This window comes from Physeter macrocephalus, chromosome 19, assembly GCF_002837175.3.
Source record: "Physeter macrocephalus isolate SW-GA chromosome 19, ASM283717v5, whole genome shotgun sequence".
NCBI lineage: Eukaryota > Metazoa > Chordata > Mammalia > Artiodactyla > Physeteridae > Physeter > Physeter macrocephalus.
Genome location: NC_041232.1, coordinates 17,333,908 through 17,351,777, shown reverse-complemented (window position 1 = coordinate 17,351,777; position 17,870 = coordinate 17,333,908). Strand labels below are relative to the sequence as shown.

At 45.4% G+C, this 17,870-nt stretch overlaps 1 protein-coding gene across 1 annotated transcript in view; it reads left to right on the top strand.

Moving 5' to 3' along the window:
- Positions 1-17,430, top strand: part of CCDC63 (coiled-coil domain containing 63) — a 118,964-nt gene extending 101,534 nt beyond the window's left edge. The window contains exon 11 of the mRNA XM_024120865.1: positions 17,217-17,430. Within this exon, the coding sequence (XP_023976633.1) occupies positions 17,217-17,245 (29 nt within the window). The 3' untranslated portion in view covers positions 17,246-17,430. The remainder of the gene's footprint in view (positions 1-17,216) is intronic.
- Positions 17,431-17,870: the final 440 nt, after the last annotated feature.

Genomic DNA, 17,870 nt, shown 5'->3' with positions numbered 1-17,870 from the left:
TGTACCAGGAGCCAGGGATACAAAGGAGAAAGCACAGCCTCTGCCCTATGTTAGATGGAAGGGGAAAAATGTAGGACCGTGTGGTCCGATCTACTGTAGCTTGGTAACCCTATGGGCTGTGGGAACTCAACAGAGGGTACTCAGCAAGGTCAAGGAAGGCTTCCTGGAGGATGTCACCCTTGAATTGGCTTGAAAGACAATCTGAAGCGAACCAAGTAGAGAAGGCAGTGAAGTACAAAGGCGTAGAGATGTATCAAGCTGAAAAATTAAATAATAAATAATAAATCAAAATAACAGCTCCCTTTTACTGAACCCTCCATGAGGGCCAGGCACTGTGCTATGCCTGTAAAGGCCAGATCTCATTTAATTTTCCCAACATCCATAGGAGGAAAGGAAGTCCTCCAATTTGCAGAGAGGAAACCTGGCCCCCAAAAGTTGAGAGCATGGACTCTGGGGCCAGGTGCTTCAGATTGGAATCCTGACTTTGACACCAACCAGCTGCGTCACTTGGGGCAGTGACTTTCTCTCGCTGGGCCTCAGACTCCCTATCTGTAAAATGGAGATAATAACAGCACCTACCTTGTTTAGGGTTGTTGCGGGAATCACACGAATTGCTACAAGCCAAGTGCTTAAAAGATTGCTCGGCATACGGTCATTGTTCAGTAAGTGTTGCATGAATAAATGGGGAAATGAATGAATGAAATTAGGGCTAGAAGAAGTATGACTTTCTAGGGCCACATAGAAAGTAATGTCAGAATTTGGACCCAGGTCTGACTCTGGATTTTGAGCTTCTGTTCTTTATTGCCAATCAGGGTTTAGTAAAAATCAGTGAGTAAAGTCATAATCCCTGAGGCTCTCGTGGATGAACAGGGTGGATATCATGTGCTGAGAACTGGCCTGAGCACTTTCCACGCATCAGCCCCTCACTTCGCCCTCATGACAACCCCACTGGGGAGATCCTAATACTTTCCTAATACTTTACAGATGAAGATATTGAGGGTCAGAGTGACTATGAGACTTGCCTGAGCTGCACAGCTAGCAAGTGGCCACGCTGGGGTTTGAACCCAGCTTTGTATGGCCAATTTGTGACCCAGTTACAAGCCATAAGGAAGTTCATAAATGATCGTACGAGAGATGACTCACATGCATTCATAGTTTAGTTCTCACCCCAGCCTTACAAAGAAAGTGGTGGATTGTCAGTCCCATGTTAAAGATGAGGAAACTAAAGATCAGAGGGGCCAATTAACTTGCCTAAGGCCACACAGCTGGTTGGCAGCAGTGCCCTCACCGAAGAACAGAGGATTGTTGCAGTTTATCAGACCTGCAGCCTCCCGACCTGAACAAGCCACAGGCCCAAGCCCTTCATTTTCACAAACAGCCCAGCTGGGCCCAGCTATGTCCAGAGGGTCCCTGCCCCATTTCTCCTGTCACCTCCCTGGCTGACCCCACCAGCCATGTGCACTCTGCAGTCTTGGTCCTCAAATGTAAGTCTACCCTTGTAGCCGCTGCAAGTCATCTGTTTGCTGGTGCCCATTTCCTCAGTCTGTCTCAAACCCAATGTCAGTTAATTCGAGGCTGATTCCCAGGTACGCGGCCCACATTGAATACACAGTTCCACGCAGGGCGGGGAGCCACTGTGGCTGTTGACAGAGCCTCTGGGGCTTGAGTCACTTTCAGGGCGCCACATCTGGTGGCCACAGCTGGCAGGCCTGAGGGAAGAAATCCCCTTCGCCTTGTCCCTCTCTTCTTCCAAAACATGCCCCCGCTGTCCATTTTGCTGACACTGTCACAGTCCAGGCCAGTGTGGTGCTTTACCTGGACAGCTGCACCGGCCACCTCCCAGGGCTCCTGCTGGGACACCCCCTCCCCCTGCTCCCCCCTCCCCCTGCTCCCCCCCTCCCCCTGCTCCCCCTCCGCTCCCCCCACCCCACCAGAGTCTGTTCTTCACCAGACAGAGCCTGGAGGCAGGGTCTATAGGCCTGGGGGACAGTGGACACCACAGAAGACACTCCAAGGCTCTGAAGACCCCAGGAATGCCTGGGGGCATAAATACAGGGTTATGAATAACCCTGTATTTCCTAACAATGGCTGTTTCTGTACTTGGTAGGTCAAATATTTACTGTCCTGTGTCTCTAAAACAGCCATTTGAGTACCACACCTTACAGTATTTTGCCATATCCACAAACCACCACTGTTGTCACTTATTTTATACTTTTCTTCAAACTGACTCCTTCTTTTTTACTTTAAATATGTGTTTTGAAGAAAGAAACTTTATGTTGCAACTGTAAAGGAAACACTAATTTCCCTTTGCAGAAACAGAATGTAACATAAAAATAAATACATAAATATTAAATATTAAAATGTTTTTAATGTTCAGCTTGGCACAGTCTTATCTATAGTATCTCCCCCATAGGTTTCTTACTAATTACGAAGGGAAAAAATTAGAGTGGAGAAACCTGACAGATACCACCCCATCCGAGAGGTCAGAGTTTGCAACAGCCATCAGGTGCCTCCTGATACGATGCACTGAGAAGGACACAGCATCACTTTGGTGGTGTTCTTGCCAAAAATGCATAACTTGAATTTGATCCCAAGGAAACACCAAACAAACCCAAACTGAGAGACGTTCTCCAAAATGGACTCTTCAAAAATATCAACCTCAAAAAAGACAAAGGAAGGCTGAGGCACCGGTCCAGATTAAAGGAGGCTAAAGAGAAGGGACAGTTAGTTTCAATGTGTGATCCTGGATGAGGTCCCAGACTGGAAAAATAATTGCTATAGAATACGGTGCAATTTTATTTCACCATTTCAGTTGGTGAAGTTTGAACATGGAATCTAAAACTCAGACTCTAGAACTGTATCACTACTAAGTTTCCTGAATATAAGTGTACAGTAGTTATGTATGAGAATGACCTGGTTCTTAGGAGATACACACTGATCTGTGTGTGTAAAGGATTGTGTTGGTGATTGCATTAACTCACAAAAGGTTCAGGGGGGAAACATATATATAGAAAGATATACATACACATACAGACGGAGAGAAAAATAAAGCAAATGTGGCAAAATGTCAACATTTGGCAAATCTGGAGAAGTTCAGGGAGTTCACTGTACTCTTCTTATAACTTTTCTGTTATAATTTTTTTCCAAATAAAAAGTTTTGAAAAATGTCCATCTGAAGAGAGCAAAGGCAGCTCACATATCATCACTGGGGAGGGGTCCCACACTTCAGGAAACACGACTCAGCGCAGTTTCTCCATCTCTAATTCTCTCCCTTTTGTAGGTCTTACCTTCCCAGTTCAGCCTCTTCCTGGGTAGGTTCTGCCTACTTATTCCCCTCTTAGGGATTCAGGACTCACATTAGCATATTCAAGGCTCTGAAAAGTCCTGCAGCCACAAAAATGTGGTGAATGCTTTTTGTTGGGATGAGGGGCTGCTGTTTGTTGAGCTGCTACCGTGTCTCTGGTGTGCTAAGAGCTGTAGGAAATAGATGCTATCATCATTATACCCATTTCACAGATGAAGGAACTGAGGCTCAAAAAGGCAAAGTCACTTATCCAAAGATTTCTAGGAAGCCAGAGAATAGGGATTAGATACCTCCCTTAATTACCCCAGTGTACCTGCTTTGGCAGCCACCATACAATTACTGGAGGCAATCTGGTGGTTGAGAGCAGCGATTCGCGGTTCAAATTCCAGCTCTACCACTTGCTAGCTGTGTGATCTGGAACAAGACACTTACCTGTAAGTTGTGGTGATGATTAAAGAATCAGTATATGGAGAGAACTTAGTGTTTGACACAATGCCTGGGAGAAACGGAGACTCAGAGAGGTTAAGTGACTTGGCCAAGGACACACAGGAAGTGGCAGGTTTAGGGTTTGAACTCTGGTAGACCCCAGAGCCCCACCTATGATCCTGTGTCCTGCTGACCCTGAGCTCTGGGTCTAGTTCACCTTCTGCTTCTGGTCCCCATTTGCCCCCATCTCACAGCTCCTTTCCAGCTCCCCCTGCCTTGGTCAAGGCCTACAGCCATTTTCTGAGTCTGGGCGTGGCTCCAATCAGCCTCATGAGGACAGGAGATATTACTTCTGGGCCCTTTGCTTGGATCTACAGCTCATATCCCACACCCAGCCTTGTTGGGGATGGTGAATGCAGCTTACCTGCCACCAAGAGAGTTTTAAATGCTGCAGAAGTCAGCACATCCACTCACAAACCAGTGGGTTACCAGAATGTTCCTCAGGCTCACCCACCTGCCTTCCTTCACAGGAACTAGGCCACACTAAAGCCAGCATGGGAAATATTTATTCAGCCAAAGAGAATAAAACAACAACAACGACAACAAACAGGGTCAGAATCCATTTCAGCCTAACCGATATTTTACACAATTGGATACGTTTGACTAAACTAATACATATGTATGGAGACTGGCACATTTCCATTCAAACCAATGTAAATTACCTTTGACCAATATATTTTCCTGGAAATCAATGCATTTTAACACGAGATAATATTTATGAAATTGAATTTTTTATTGAAGCTAATGCAATTCTATTCTATTTTATGCATTTTTATTAAACTAATGCATTTTAAATTAATCCATTGTATATTAAGTACAACAGACATTGGTACTTACAGTAAAATAATATATGCCTGCTGAAATCAATACAGTTTCAAAACCCGGTGTTCTCCATTTAACTGAAGGATGTCAAGAATACGCAGCTACGAGTTCAGGACATATGAACGTAAAATTGTATCTTTTTCTTTCTTTTTTTTTCCAAAATCATTATCACATAAAAGATATTGTACCTCAGGATATGGCCAGAGGCCCAAGGATTTAGATTTAATACATGGTTATAACAGCCAACTGAAACATCCCACTTGACCAACTTTTTGACCAAGTGGACTGGTGATTCGTAATCATGAAGTGTGACACAAATCACTTGTCACTACTAATACTGAAGTTTGCAAATAATTTACTTTAGGAAAAAAAAAAAAAAAGCTCATGTTTTGAATCACTCTGGGTCCTGGCAGGAAAAGATGATGCACTCAAACTGGTATTTCAAGAAGAGTTGAATAAAGAGACTATTTATTTATTTTACCTTTTTTATAAATTTATTTATTTTTGGCTGTGTTGGGTCTTCGTTGCTGCGCGCAGGCTTTCTCTAGTTGCGGCGAGCGGGGGCTACTCTTTGTTGTGGTGCGCAGGCTTCTGATTGTGGTGGCGTCTCTTGCTGCGGAGCACGGGCTCTAGGTGCATGGGCTTCAGTAGTTGTGGCATGAGGGCTCAGTAGTTGTGGCTCGCGGGCTAGAGTGCAGGCTCAGTAGTTGTGGCGCACGGGCTTAGCTGCTCCGTGCATGTGGGGTCTTCCCGGACCAGGGCTCGAACCCGTGTCCCCTGCATTGGCAGGAGGATTCTTAACCACTGCGCCATCAGGAAAGTCCAAAGAGACTATTTATTAAGGTGAGGAAAGGTTTAGAAAAAGCAATGGTGCAGCCCCCTGGGGCTAGTAACTTTAGGGAACCGTTACCACCTGGGCATTACCAGGACGTGGAGGGGGCAGCTGGCAGAGAGAGAGCAGCTGTGGCCATCAGTAGAGAAACAGCCTTCCTCAGCAATCCAACAAAGAAGGAGCTAGGGGGATAAATACCCGACCTCTCTCTCTTCCCTCTTGATCTCCTGTTGACACTTCCCATTGGCCAAATCAACCAAAAGCCAGAGGAAAAGGGAGACCATTGTTGCAGTCCTGAGGCAGCACAAAATAAGCTGGAGAAAGGTTAAGAAGGGTGAACCTGACAGGGAAATGGAAGATACTGGAACACCTCCTGAATGCTTACTATACACCAAGTATTTTCTCATTTAATTCTCACAGCACCCTATGAGGAAGGTGCTACCATTATCCCCATTTCCAGGATGGGAAAATTGAGGCTCAGAGAGATAAAGTGGGAGAGCTAAGGTTTGGAGAGAGGTCCATCCAACTTTGTGGAGGAAGGGGACTGTTTCTGGGAAAGATCTTTTTCTTTAGTTAAAGAATACAAGATTCTTTTTAGCATTATCATACCCCCTTCCTTACTGCTTGAGACTGTGACATGAGGACCTGATATCTGGAGCTGTGGAAGCTATCTTGTGACCATGAGGGGAGACATCACCAGCACACTGAGTAGAGCAAGCCAGAAGGAACAGAGGAGTCTGAGTTCTTGTTGACATTGAGTCCCTAAACGAAGCCCAGAACCTCCTACCTTCCAGCTTCCCGGTAATTAACAATAAATACTCATCTTTTAAACCATTGTTGGTTGAGTTTACTGTTACTTGTAGCTAGAAGCATTCCTTATACACCATTACACATACATTGCTTGAATTTTTAATAATGAGTGAGTATTATCTTACTGAAAAACACAAAATCAAATAATAAATAACTGTTTAACCACTCCCCTCATCCAACTCCACCAAACTGGTCATGGGATTTTTTTTTTCCTTCAGGACAAAACCCAGGTGCACATGATTTTTTAAGGCTGAATTCACAGACCTATTTTATTACATTTTTATACAAGTTTTTTTTTTCATTATGCACATTTAGGTGGCAGAACAGCTCAAGCGTACGCATACCCATATTCCCTGTTGCTGAGGATGCTGTCTGCAGCTCTCACAGGGCGCAACAGTGCGATTGTTGCATTTCCTGTGAGAGTCCCTTATAAGCCTGCTCTCTCCCCGCGCCATCAGCTCTGAGTCTGTTCAGGGAAACTTTCAGAGTTCCCAGATGCAACCACAGAACCCCAGACCTGGGGGGATCTCATGGCATTTCCCTAGAACTTTCAGCATCTTCCTTCTATGATAAGAGAATTTTGTTCTAAATTTCCATCTTGCTCCTTTCTCTTTGAATACAGACTCAGGAGATTCTAGAACCTTAAGGGTTTGGGGACATTTACTCCTCCTGCAAAGATTTACAGTGGTGAGATTCCCTGATTTCACTCACTCACCCATTGCTTTGGCTCGACTGAGCCTCCGCTTTCTCATCTGGAAAATGGGAGTGATGCTAGGACTTATCTCAAAGGATTGTGAGGGGAAGAGTTAAAACATGTGGAGTGACTGGCACAGAGTAGAGACTCTCTTATGGGTAACAAAAGTAGTATCATTGTTTTCTTTTTGAGAGTCAATAAAAGTTCTTAATGCATCCATCCACGTACAGCCAACTTCCCCAGTGGTGGCTGTCCTTATAATGGAGGAATCTAGGTCATCAAAATGTCTCAACTTTGGATGAGTGTCTATTTTATGAATTCATCCATAGCACTGATTAGCCAAGGAAGCTGATGGGAGTTAAGAGCTTGGACATTAAGATCAGAGAGACCTGATTCAAAGGGTTCAAATCTCACCTTCACTTCACAGCTGTGTGATCTTGGGCAAGTCACTTTGCCTCTATGGGTCTCTCAGCTTCCTCATTTGGAAAATGGGACTAATAATGTCTGCCTCACAGACTGGTCTGAAAATTAAATGAGGTTAGACATGAAAAGCTCTGAACACAGGGCACTTAAGAGCATCTGCCATATCTCTTTATAGCTGTCTTTTTTTTTTCCTCTTGGCATGCATGGAAATAACCATGGAGAGATGGATGCAAAGTTCTGTGGTCTACGTGCTAGTCTGTTTCCAGAGACAGATGGATAGAGGAAGAAAGTGCAAGGAGGTTATTGATTGAGTTGGAATTTTCTTTTCTTAAATAAAAGTGATCTCAAATTTATAGAAAAGGTAGAAGGGATTCATCATTAATATTTTAATACTGCTTCTAGATTCCAAACTCTCTGTAGGCTGAGACCCAGCTAATGAACTTTAGTATCCTGCACAGGGCCTGGCACTCAGCAGGTGCCCAGTCAATGCTGATTGCTCTAAATTCATCCCTGTGTTAGTCAGCTCAGGCTACCATAACAAAACACCATAGCCTGGGGGGCTTAAACAACAATTTATTTTCTCACAGTTCTGGGGGCTGGACGTCCAAGATTAGGGTGCCATCATGGTTGGGATCTGGTGAGGGCTCTCTTCCAGGTTTACAGATGGCCACCTCTTGTGATGTCCTAACATGGCTGGGAGAGGGACAGGGGGAGAGGGAGGGGGAGAGGGAGACGGAGACGGAGGGAGGGAGAGAGGGAGACTGTTGGGGTGGGCGGGGCGTGCATGCTCTCAGTGTCTCTTCTTATAAAGGTATTAATACCATCATGGGGACCCCACCCTCATGACCTTGTCTAAACCTAGTTACCTCCCAAAGGCACCATTCCAAATACCATTACCTTAGGAGTTAGGGCTTCAACATATGAATTGTGGGGTGGGGAAGGACACAATTCAGTCCATAGCACCCCTCCAACATTTTGTGTTTCAACTGCAAGGTAGACAAAACCTCAAGGTGAGAAAAGTGCACAAGAATCCTTGGATAAAGAGGACAAGGTATGAAAGAGTGAGCATTATAGGAACCACAGGCTCACCCACCTTCTTGGCTCTCACTGGTGGTTGGTGTAATGGCTAAGTGTTCAGGAGCTAGAGGTCATGGCTTGGATCCACTGCTGTGACACCTTGGGCAAGTGTCTTACCCTCTCTGGGTGTAAGTTTCTCTATCAGTAGGAAACAATGCTGTATTTGCCTGCATACCATTCCCCTTTCTTATTACAGCAGCATCTTCGTTTTCCTTTGGCCGGCTTATGCCCTTGTGGCTTTACCCCCTCGTCACTACCCTGCCCCAGCTGTAGAACTGGGCATACAATCTGGGCCTGGTCTAACAGAGTCAGGGTGATTGGCTCAGGGGTCCAGATCTGATCTGGACCAGTGAGTTTCCCCCAGGATTTCTGGTGGAACCTTTGGAAAGAGGCTCTCTCTTTCCCCTGGGGATGTTAAACTGCCAGGACAGACACCTGGGCTGCTAGAAACCATCTTGGCCATCCTGGGGAGAAGCCTGTCTGAAAATGAAGGCAACAGAAGAAATCAGAGTCCAGAGAAGGAAAATGATAATGTCTAAAATTCAACCTCAGAGGCTCTTGATCCAGCTGTACCCAAAGTCCATCACACCATTAAACTTTCCAGTTAAACAAGCTAATAAACTATTTTTGGCTTAAGCCAATTTGAGGGATGTTTCCCTCCCTTGCAACCAGAAGCATGTGACTAATTCAAATGCATTAGCTGGAACTATCTCAATGTTTGCAACCTGTGCTGATGTCATCTGATTCTCTTGGGTTTGGGAAGATATGCATCACAGTCCCTTGCAAAGTTGAAGAGCATTACAACTTGTCTCAATTTTCACAGAAGATTAACCAAGAACGGATACCTCTTTTGATCCTCACAGCACCCTTGTGAGGTAGGTGAACAGCTATTGTTATATTCTGTAGTAGACACTGTTGGTTGCCGTTCCAGCATCCTTTTCCATCTTCCTTCTCCCGTTTTGTTCAGGTTCCCAGCCCCCTCCCCAAGAAGCCACTTGTTCCTGGGAAAGCTGAGCCCACTCCACAGTCAGGGTAAGCCCTCCCCCTTCTCAGCTGATTCAAGGATGAGCGTGTGACTCAATTCTGGCCAGTGGGATGTGAAGAGAAATCCGCTGGGCGGGGCTTCTGGGGGAAGTCTCCTGAGCCCTCTGAGAGAACTTCCTGTGAACTTCGTCCTGTGGAATCTCTGGCGCCATCTTGCTTTGCCCTGAGGAGAAAACCTCGAGGACTGCGGAGCAGAGGGTTGGAAAATGCCTGCATCGGACTTGAACCGCAAATTACCAGAATTACCCGTTTTGAGATCTGTTCCACCTCAGGACTCCCCGGTATGTGAGATAATAATTATCTATTTCTTTCAAACAATTTTGAGTCAAGATTTCTGTCACCCTCAAAACCATTTGAGTAATACACTCATTTTATAGGTGAAAGAAATAATTTCAGAGAGAGGAAGTGGCTTTCTCTGATATATTGTCAAGATTATTTTGGTTACAGGTGACCGAGATTTAACTCGAACAGCCTAAGAAAAGAAAAAGGAATTTATAGACTCAAGTAAATTCAGAGTACAGGGGTGGATAAATGTCCCTCAACTGGTGAATGGATAAACTGAGGTACATTCGTACAATGTATTTATTCCTCAGCAATAAAAATGAACAAATCACTGATAGACTAACAACACGGGTGAATCTCAAATGCATTATGCTAAGAAAAGCCAGACTCAAAAGGCCACATACTGTCTGATTTCATTTATATGACATTCTGGAAAGGACAAAACTTTACAGACAGAAAACAGATCATTGGCTGCTGTGCGTGGAGTTGGGGGCGGAGTGAGGGAGCAGATTATGAAGGAGAATGAGGGTTTGGGGCTGGGGATAGAACTGGTCTGGATCTTGATTGTGGCGCTGTTTAAATAACTGTGTTTGTCAGAACTCACAGAACCACACAGAAAAAAGGGTGAATTTTACTGTATGTATATTATATAAATATGTATATTTAAATTAGGAATCATAATAGGACGTGGAGTTAACCGCGTAATGGGTACAGAGTTTCTGTTTGGGGTGATGAAAATTTTGGAAAAAGATAGTGATGATGGTTGCACAACATCGTGACTGTAATTAATGCCAGTGAATTGTACATTTAGAAATGGCTGAAATGACATTTTATGTTAAATACATTTTACCACAATTGTTTTTAAAGTGAAAAAAAAAAAGAGTCTGGGGGTAGATTTCAGGCATGACTGGGTCCCGGTTTCTGTTCATCTCCAGGCTCTCTTTTCGCCCATCTTGGCTTTATTTCCATCAGGCTCTCCCCAGGTGGTACAGAGACGGCCTTGGGCAATTCCAGGTGCACCTCCTCTCAGCTCAGCAACATGAGCAGGAGGGAAGTGATTCTTTTCCAGTAGTTCCTGAAAAGCTCATAGTTGAGTCTCACTGGCTTGCTTTTAGGACAGGAGCTTGCCCTTGAACCAATCGCTGGGGCCAAGGGGTTGGAGTGATCTAATTGGCCAGTCTGGGTCACATGCCCACTCCCAGAGCTGGGGGAGTAGCCCCACCCCAACCCTTTGGAGGGAGAGTTGGGAGGGATGGATTCAAAGAAAACGGAGGAGCTTGCCAGCAGCGCCCACACCCAAGTTAAATGTTGAATGGCCCAGCCCCAATTCTCTGCCCGACACTTAGGCAGGCTGTGCCATTCTGTCCTTACTTCTCTCCAGCAAAGCCCACGTAGGTACAACATACACTCATCATTCCATCCCTGGGTTTGCATAAAAACCCACGTCCACGAAGTAGCAACTGCAATGTTTTTCAATCACACAGCAAAGATATTTAAAAATATCACCCATATGTGTTTTAAATACAGGCAAATAGCTGGCAAGGCAGCCAGCTTCACACCCGCGTGCCATTCTGAGTTATAATCTTCTCGCTTCCAACTCTCAAAATCACACGTTGAAGGCCAGACAAGCCCAGAACACTGCTAAGGCTTTGTGTCTACCCCGAATCTTCCCAACCGCTCAGCCTAGATTTCTTTTCTGGTAGAGGAAACATCTATGATCCTGGGAAGGAATTTAAGGGCCCTTGGGCTTGAGCTTAATTGTTTGCCCTCCTCTGAGAACAGAGAAATGGAATCAAGAAGTTTTTAGTGAAGTTTAGGAAGTTTCCCAAACTCTTTCATGAAACCATCCTCACGGTCCAGCCCACACCAGCTCTCTCACTTCCCCCTCCTGCCTGGCCATAGTGTCATCTACCCAATACTAAAGTCTTTAAAACCCAACCTTGCATATATGCCATCTTATGACTTGAGACTCCCCACATTTTCTCACCTTCCAGTTTTATACTTTCCTTTAATATCCAAACTAATACCCTTCTGCTATACATATCAGATAATTCCAACTTAAAGTGGCTAAAATTATAATAGGTTTTCTTTATCTTATACAGGAAGTGCAGAGGTAGGCAAGTCCAAGTTTGGTGTGATCAGTGGCTATGTGACATCAATTCTCTACCCTGCCATTCTTTGTGTGGCCTTTACCTGCAGCCTGCTTCCCATCATGACCCTAAAATGGCTACCACTGCACCAGCTATCACATCTAGGCACAGAGACATCTACAGAAGCACTTCAGCAGATCTCCCCTCGCATCTCATTGGCTAGAACTTGGCCACATGTCCACTCCTAGGCTAATCACCAGCAAGGGCAATGGGAGGAGGAGCACCAAGAAGGATATGAAGAAGAGGGAGGAGGAAGAGGAAGAAGAGGAGGAGGTGGAGCAGGAAGGGAAGGGGCGGGTCATGGGGGAGGAGATTTCTGAGAAATCTTGAGGAGCTCTTATAATCTCCTCTTTATAATCTCTCTTGGGATTGGTGCACATTTCACCCTTGCTCTCTCTAAACCCTCCCGCCCCTGCTCTGGTGGCTTCCTGCTTTGCCACAGTGCTACATGGGCTTGACTAAGGTGCTATAAGTCTCATTAATCTTGTTCCAAAACCTCTGGAATATGAAAGTTTTTATTTTCAAGTTTGTAGCAAACTCATTTGGCTGCAAAATCTGCCCAGGACTGGTGCAATGTATAGACTTAAAAAAAAACCCCCCAAACCCAACACTTGATGTGAACAGTCATACATTTTCTGTAGAAGTATCAGCGTGCTGGGCCACACGGCGCTGCCCAGGCTCTGCCTGTAATATAAGGAATGTGGTAGTCTAAACATCTGAGAAATTTTGAATTCCCAAATACATCTGGTCCCAAGGGGTTGGGATAAAGTAGGTTATGCAGTTTGTTGATTATTATTACCATCTCCATTTTATAGATGAGGAAAATGAAACTCAGTTTCAGTAGCTTGCCCAAATTTACATAGTGAGTGTGGCCTGGATTTAAATTCAGGATGTCTAATGTCAAAGCCAAGGCCATCACACAGCACAACCCTTTGACCCTTCCCATGCACAGACACAATTTTTGCTGTATCCATGTACCGTATATTATTATTTACTTAATATTTTTCTCTGGGCTGGCTCACTTTTTACTTAAATAAATGTTTTTGTAAAAGGAAACTTTCTATCGCTGCTCTAAATGGAAAACTGGCATCTTTTGCCATAAACAGAAAATAGCTACATATAAATAAATACATTTAGAGTAAAGTAATTGAATTAAATTCTTGCCTGCCAGGGGAGCTGAGCCTGAGAGCTGAGATTTTTCCAGGGACAGAAGCATTATAGACGTGATAGCGACTGAGTGGAGCTTGTTTTTTGGAGCAATCAGAAAGATTGAGAGACAGTTAAAAGAGGGTGGGCTTCCTCCCCGTGGGATTCGAAGTTGTAGAATGTTACGTGTACGCTCTAGAAACATCTGGAAGCTCATAGATCACACTTTGGGAAGTACAGAGTTGTGCACACCTGGGCAGCTGCCCAGCTCACAACCTCCCCGTGGCGTCCTTGCACGTGCTATCTGCCTGCTGCCCGTGAATAACAGACCTCACCCTCCGTGACCCAGGCTTGGCCAATCAGCCTCTTCCCTTTCATATTTGGCCTTGACCCCATAAGGATATGCTTCCAGAGCTACTAGGGCCATGGTTTTAGACTTGTGGACAGAGTAAAAGGAGCAAAATCGAGCTGACATCTAGACAGAAGCAGATGGAAAGCAGCAAAAGAGAGTCTAGGCTGTGCTGAGGGCCTAGCTTGGGGTATATCCAGCCAAACTCCTGATCTTTTGAGATATGGGAGCCAACAGATTCATTCTTTTGCTTAAGTTCATCCAACTGAAATAGCCGTGACTGGTTCACAGTGACAATATGGTCTGGTCAACAAGCCCCAAACTTGAGGACGCCACGAGGATTTACAAAGGAAGTGTGTGATGGTCAGTATGATGTGTCTGCTTGGCTAGATGGTAGTGCCCAATTATTCAGACACTAATCTGGGTGATGCTGTGAAGATATTTTGTTGATGTGATTGAAGTCTATAATCGGTTGACTTTAAGTCAGAGAGACTATTCTATGTAATCTTTGTGGGCCTGATTCAGTCAGTTTGAAAGGCCTTAAGAGCAGAGCTGAGACTTCCTCAAAGACCCAGAAATTCCTCCTGTACAGAGCAGCTTTACCCTAGAGTCCTGGCCTGCCCTTCCTGATGGCCTGCTCTACAGATATCAGACTTGGCTAGTCAGCCCCACAATTACAAAGACCAATTCCTTGCAATAAATCTCTTAGTGTACATCTCCTGGTTCTGTTTCTGTGGCAGATCCCTGAATGATACAGTAGGAAAGGAGAGAACTTGTGTGGAAGGATATGCATGTTTAAACCATGTTGATAAGTACATGTAACTGTCTTATGTTCCTTTAATTCTTTGCTACACTAGTAGGGTTTAATAGTCAAGCCCTTTCTGCTCGTCATGGAAAAATAGAGCTAGTTTTTGGTGGATTTGACCATCCCAGTGCCTTGTGGAAGAAGAAGGGAGAAGGGGAGATTGTAGAGGAGGTCAAGGGTGAGATATCTGGGTGGAGGAAAAGACAAAATGTCTTGGATGAAAGGGGGAAAGTGGGTTTCCTTCCCCTCCATTCCACCCCACCTTGGAGTAGGAAGCGATGTTCTAGGGCAGTGGGACAAAGGAAGAAGAAGGGTCTGTGGGTGTTGAGAACAGAGGGGAATCTGAACCCCGTTTCTTTACACCGCTGCAAGACCCCAGAGGTGGAGCAGTTCATGGTGTGTCTAGGCCATGGGTATCCCAGGCAAGGGTTCCTGCATTCGGAGCCCATTCCTTGTATTCACAGGGCCTTTGTCTAGGGTGTGCTGGTGGGCAGGGACTGCACCTCTTTTCAGCACGGGTACCACCATATGCATGTATGTTGACTACAAAGATGAGCACTCACCAGGAGAGTAGCTGCTTCTCCCTTGCCCTCAACACTCATATTTTGGGGCACCTCAGGGGGCACCTTGCTGTAAGAAACCTGACATATGCTCTTCCCAAATAAAATTTGTCTTCAAGAAAAAGCCAAACCTGACATATGGAGATTGGAACTTACCCAAATGATCAGTAGTCATCTTCAACAGTCATTGCACACCCACTCTGCACCAGGTCCATTTGCTACGATTTCAGACCCTATTGGTGGCCCTGCAAGGAAAGGAGATTCAGGAAAACGAAGCATTCCCAGGGCCACATGCTGGGTTTCACACAGCAAATTTAGCCCTTGCTTTTTTCATGAAAGCAAACAACCTTCTGTTCCACTCAGTGTTTTAAAATTCATTTTGATCTATTTCAGATATGAAAAATAATATTAGAGCATCTGTATACCTACCACCTGGTTTTAAAAAAGAAAAGATTACCAGCTAAAGCCCCTACCTCCCCCTCTCCAATCTCAGTCCCTCCCTCCCCCCGCTAAAAGGTACTCTATATCTTGAACTTGGTGTTGATCATCCCAGGGAGTTTACACTTTATTGAAACATATTAATGTCGAATAGTGTTACCTGCCCTTAAAATTCACATAAATAGTATCATACTGTTTGTGTTCTTTGGGAACTTGCTTTCTTCACTCAGCATTACTGTTTGTGAGAATCCTCCATGTTGAATAGTGTGGTTCTGAATCATTTACTTCCCCCATTTACAGAGTTCCATTGTGTGAATCCACTACAATTTATTTATCCAGTCTGCTGTTGATGGGCATTTGGGTTTTTACTTCTTGCCTATGTCTTTTTTTTTTTACCATTATGAACAATCATTTATAAAGATGCAAATCATTTATATCCTGCCCAATGCCTTTGGACAGCAGTTCCTGGTGAATATATCCCTAGGAGTAGATTGCTGGGGCGTGTGGCCTGTGTATCTTCTACTTAACTAGACTTTGCCAGATTGTTTTCTAAGGTGCTTGTACCAGTTACACCCCCACCAGACCAGCAGTGCATGAGAGATCCATTTGTTCCACATTCTCGTCAACACTTGGTATTATCAGGCTTTGACATTTTAGCCAATCTGATGAGTGTGAAATGGTACCCCATTTGGGGTTTAATTTGAATTTAACTAGTTACTAAGGAGGCTGAGCAGCTTTTCAGGTATTTATTGGCCATTTGAGTGTCCTCTTCTGTGAAATACCTGTCTGGGGCTGTCACATGGAGTTTTTAGAAAGGGATCTCTTTAGGCAGGGCCACTCTTGGGATATTTTATTTTTTATTTTTTTATTTTTTGAAGCACCAACTTGCCAAACAAGTTGACGTTCAAGACTCTAACAAAGAAAAGAAACAGGGTGAGGGTTGGGGGCAGGGCTGAGACAAAGGAAGTGGGACTCTTCTCTGTTTCTCTCAGTGATGCCCCTTAGGAGTCAGTGTTGAATGATGAACCTTAGGACAGCTCATATTTCTACAGGTCTCGTAATTGTCACCATTTGGATCTTCATGCATCCACTCTTGAATCGAGCAGGGAGCAGCACTCCCCTTTACAGGTGTGAAAAACAAGGCCTTCAAGGTGCTAGGTGACTTGCCCAAGGCCACATGGCATCATGACTCAAGCTGACTGGGGTGCAAGACCTGCTGGCACCCCAGCACCCAGAACCAGTGGTGAAGGCCACTAGGAAGGCTGGCGAGAGCACCATGGAACCTCACCTGTGGGCTAAGGTGGGTCCTGTCTGGGCAGTTGGATGCCCTAAGCAGGGACTCAGTGGGAACTAAGGTCTGATTTCAGGGAGCTCATAGTCTTAGGTCAGGAGGTCACAGCAGGCTGAGAGCACAAAGCCCCAAGGCATCCAGGCTGGGTGACTGTGGGGGAAAACCCAGGTTGGTGAAACCAAGCACTGGCTCAGGAAGGGGTGCAGGGTCCAGCCTGCCGGTGAGGTAGCACTGGATGCACTTGCTGCAGCAACAAATAGGCCCCAGTGCACAGTGGCTCAGCATGAGAGCCATGTGCTTCATAGCTATGGGACAATCCTTGGCAGGTGTTCCTGGATGGTGGAGGCTGTCCTCCACATGCGATCCAGGAAGCCAGGCTCCTCCCTACCCTTGAGTCTTGCATCCTCCTCCTGGGACCAGTGGGCCGGGCATGTTCCTTTCCTGGCAAAGGCAACAGTGCAAGAGATGTATATCCTGAGATGTGGGCTCAGAACTGGCACGCCAACACTTCCAGCTCGTTCTTTTGGCCAAAGCAAGTCATGTGGCCAAACCCAATCTCCAGTGGCAGGGACATAGGTCCCACCCACAGTGGGGTGGACACTGCTAAGTCACATGGCACTGTGTATGAATAGAGGGAAAGGTGAAGAATTGGGGTCAATGACACCATCAACGGTAGGTAGATATTATCCCTCCTATTTTCTAGAGGAGGATGCTGATATCCAGAGAGGTTAAGCACCTGGATTTGAGCCACACAGCCAGACAGCCACAGATTCAGGATTCAAACCCAGTGGCTCTTGAACCCCCAAGTCCTGGCTCTTGCCAACACCATGCCACATCAAAACATAACTCCGCTGTTGCTGGCATCATCTGGCAGCCATTTCCCGGTGACTGACTTTTAAATAAAATGTGGAGCGCACAATTTCCTGTACCTAATCTCTTTTACATTTGTCTCTTGCCTGGGCCACCATCTGTCCCTCCACTCTGCAGTGATGCTTCAGCAGTGGGGCAAGGCCTTGCCAGCCAGGTTCCGTCCACCTTCACGCCACTTAGCAACCTCCCGCAGATGCAAGTTTCCTGACACAGGATCCCATGAGTAACAGATGCTCTTTAGTTAGCTTTATTTCCATCGTGTTTATGGCCTCCCTGAGATTATCTTAATCCCATAGCCCTCCAGAATACACATAATGCATTTGTGGCCATTTGCCTCCCTGGGGATTGGGAGAAAGAATGGGACTGTCAGTGACTCTCATGGGGGAGGACTTGCCCTCTAAAGCCAGACTTCATCTTGTAGAGAAGTTTCCAGACTTAAGAGAGGCTGGGAGGTCAGAGGTGATAGGGCAGCTCAGCAGGAGTAGGG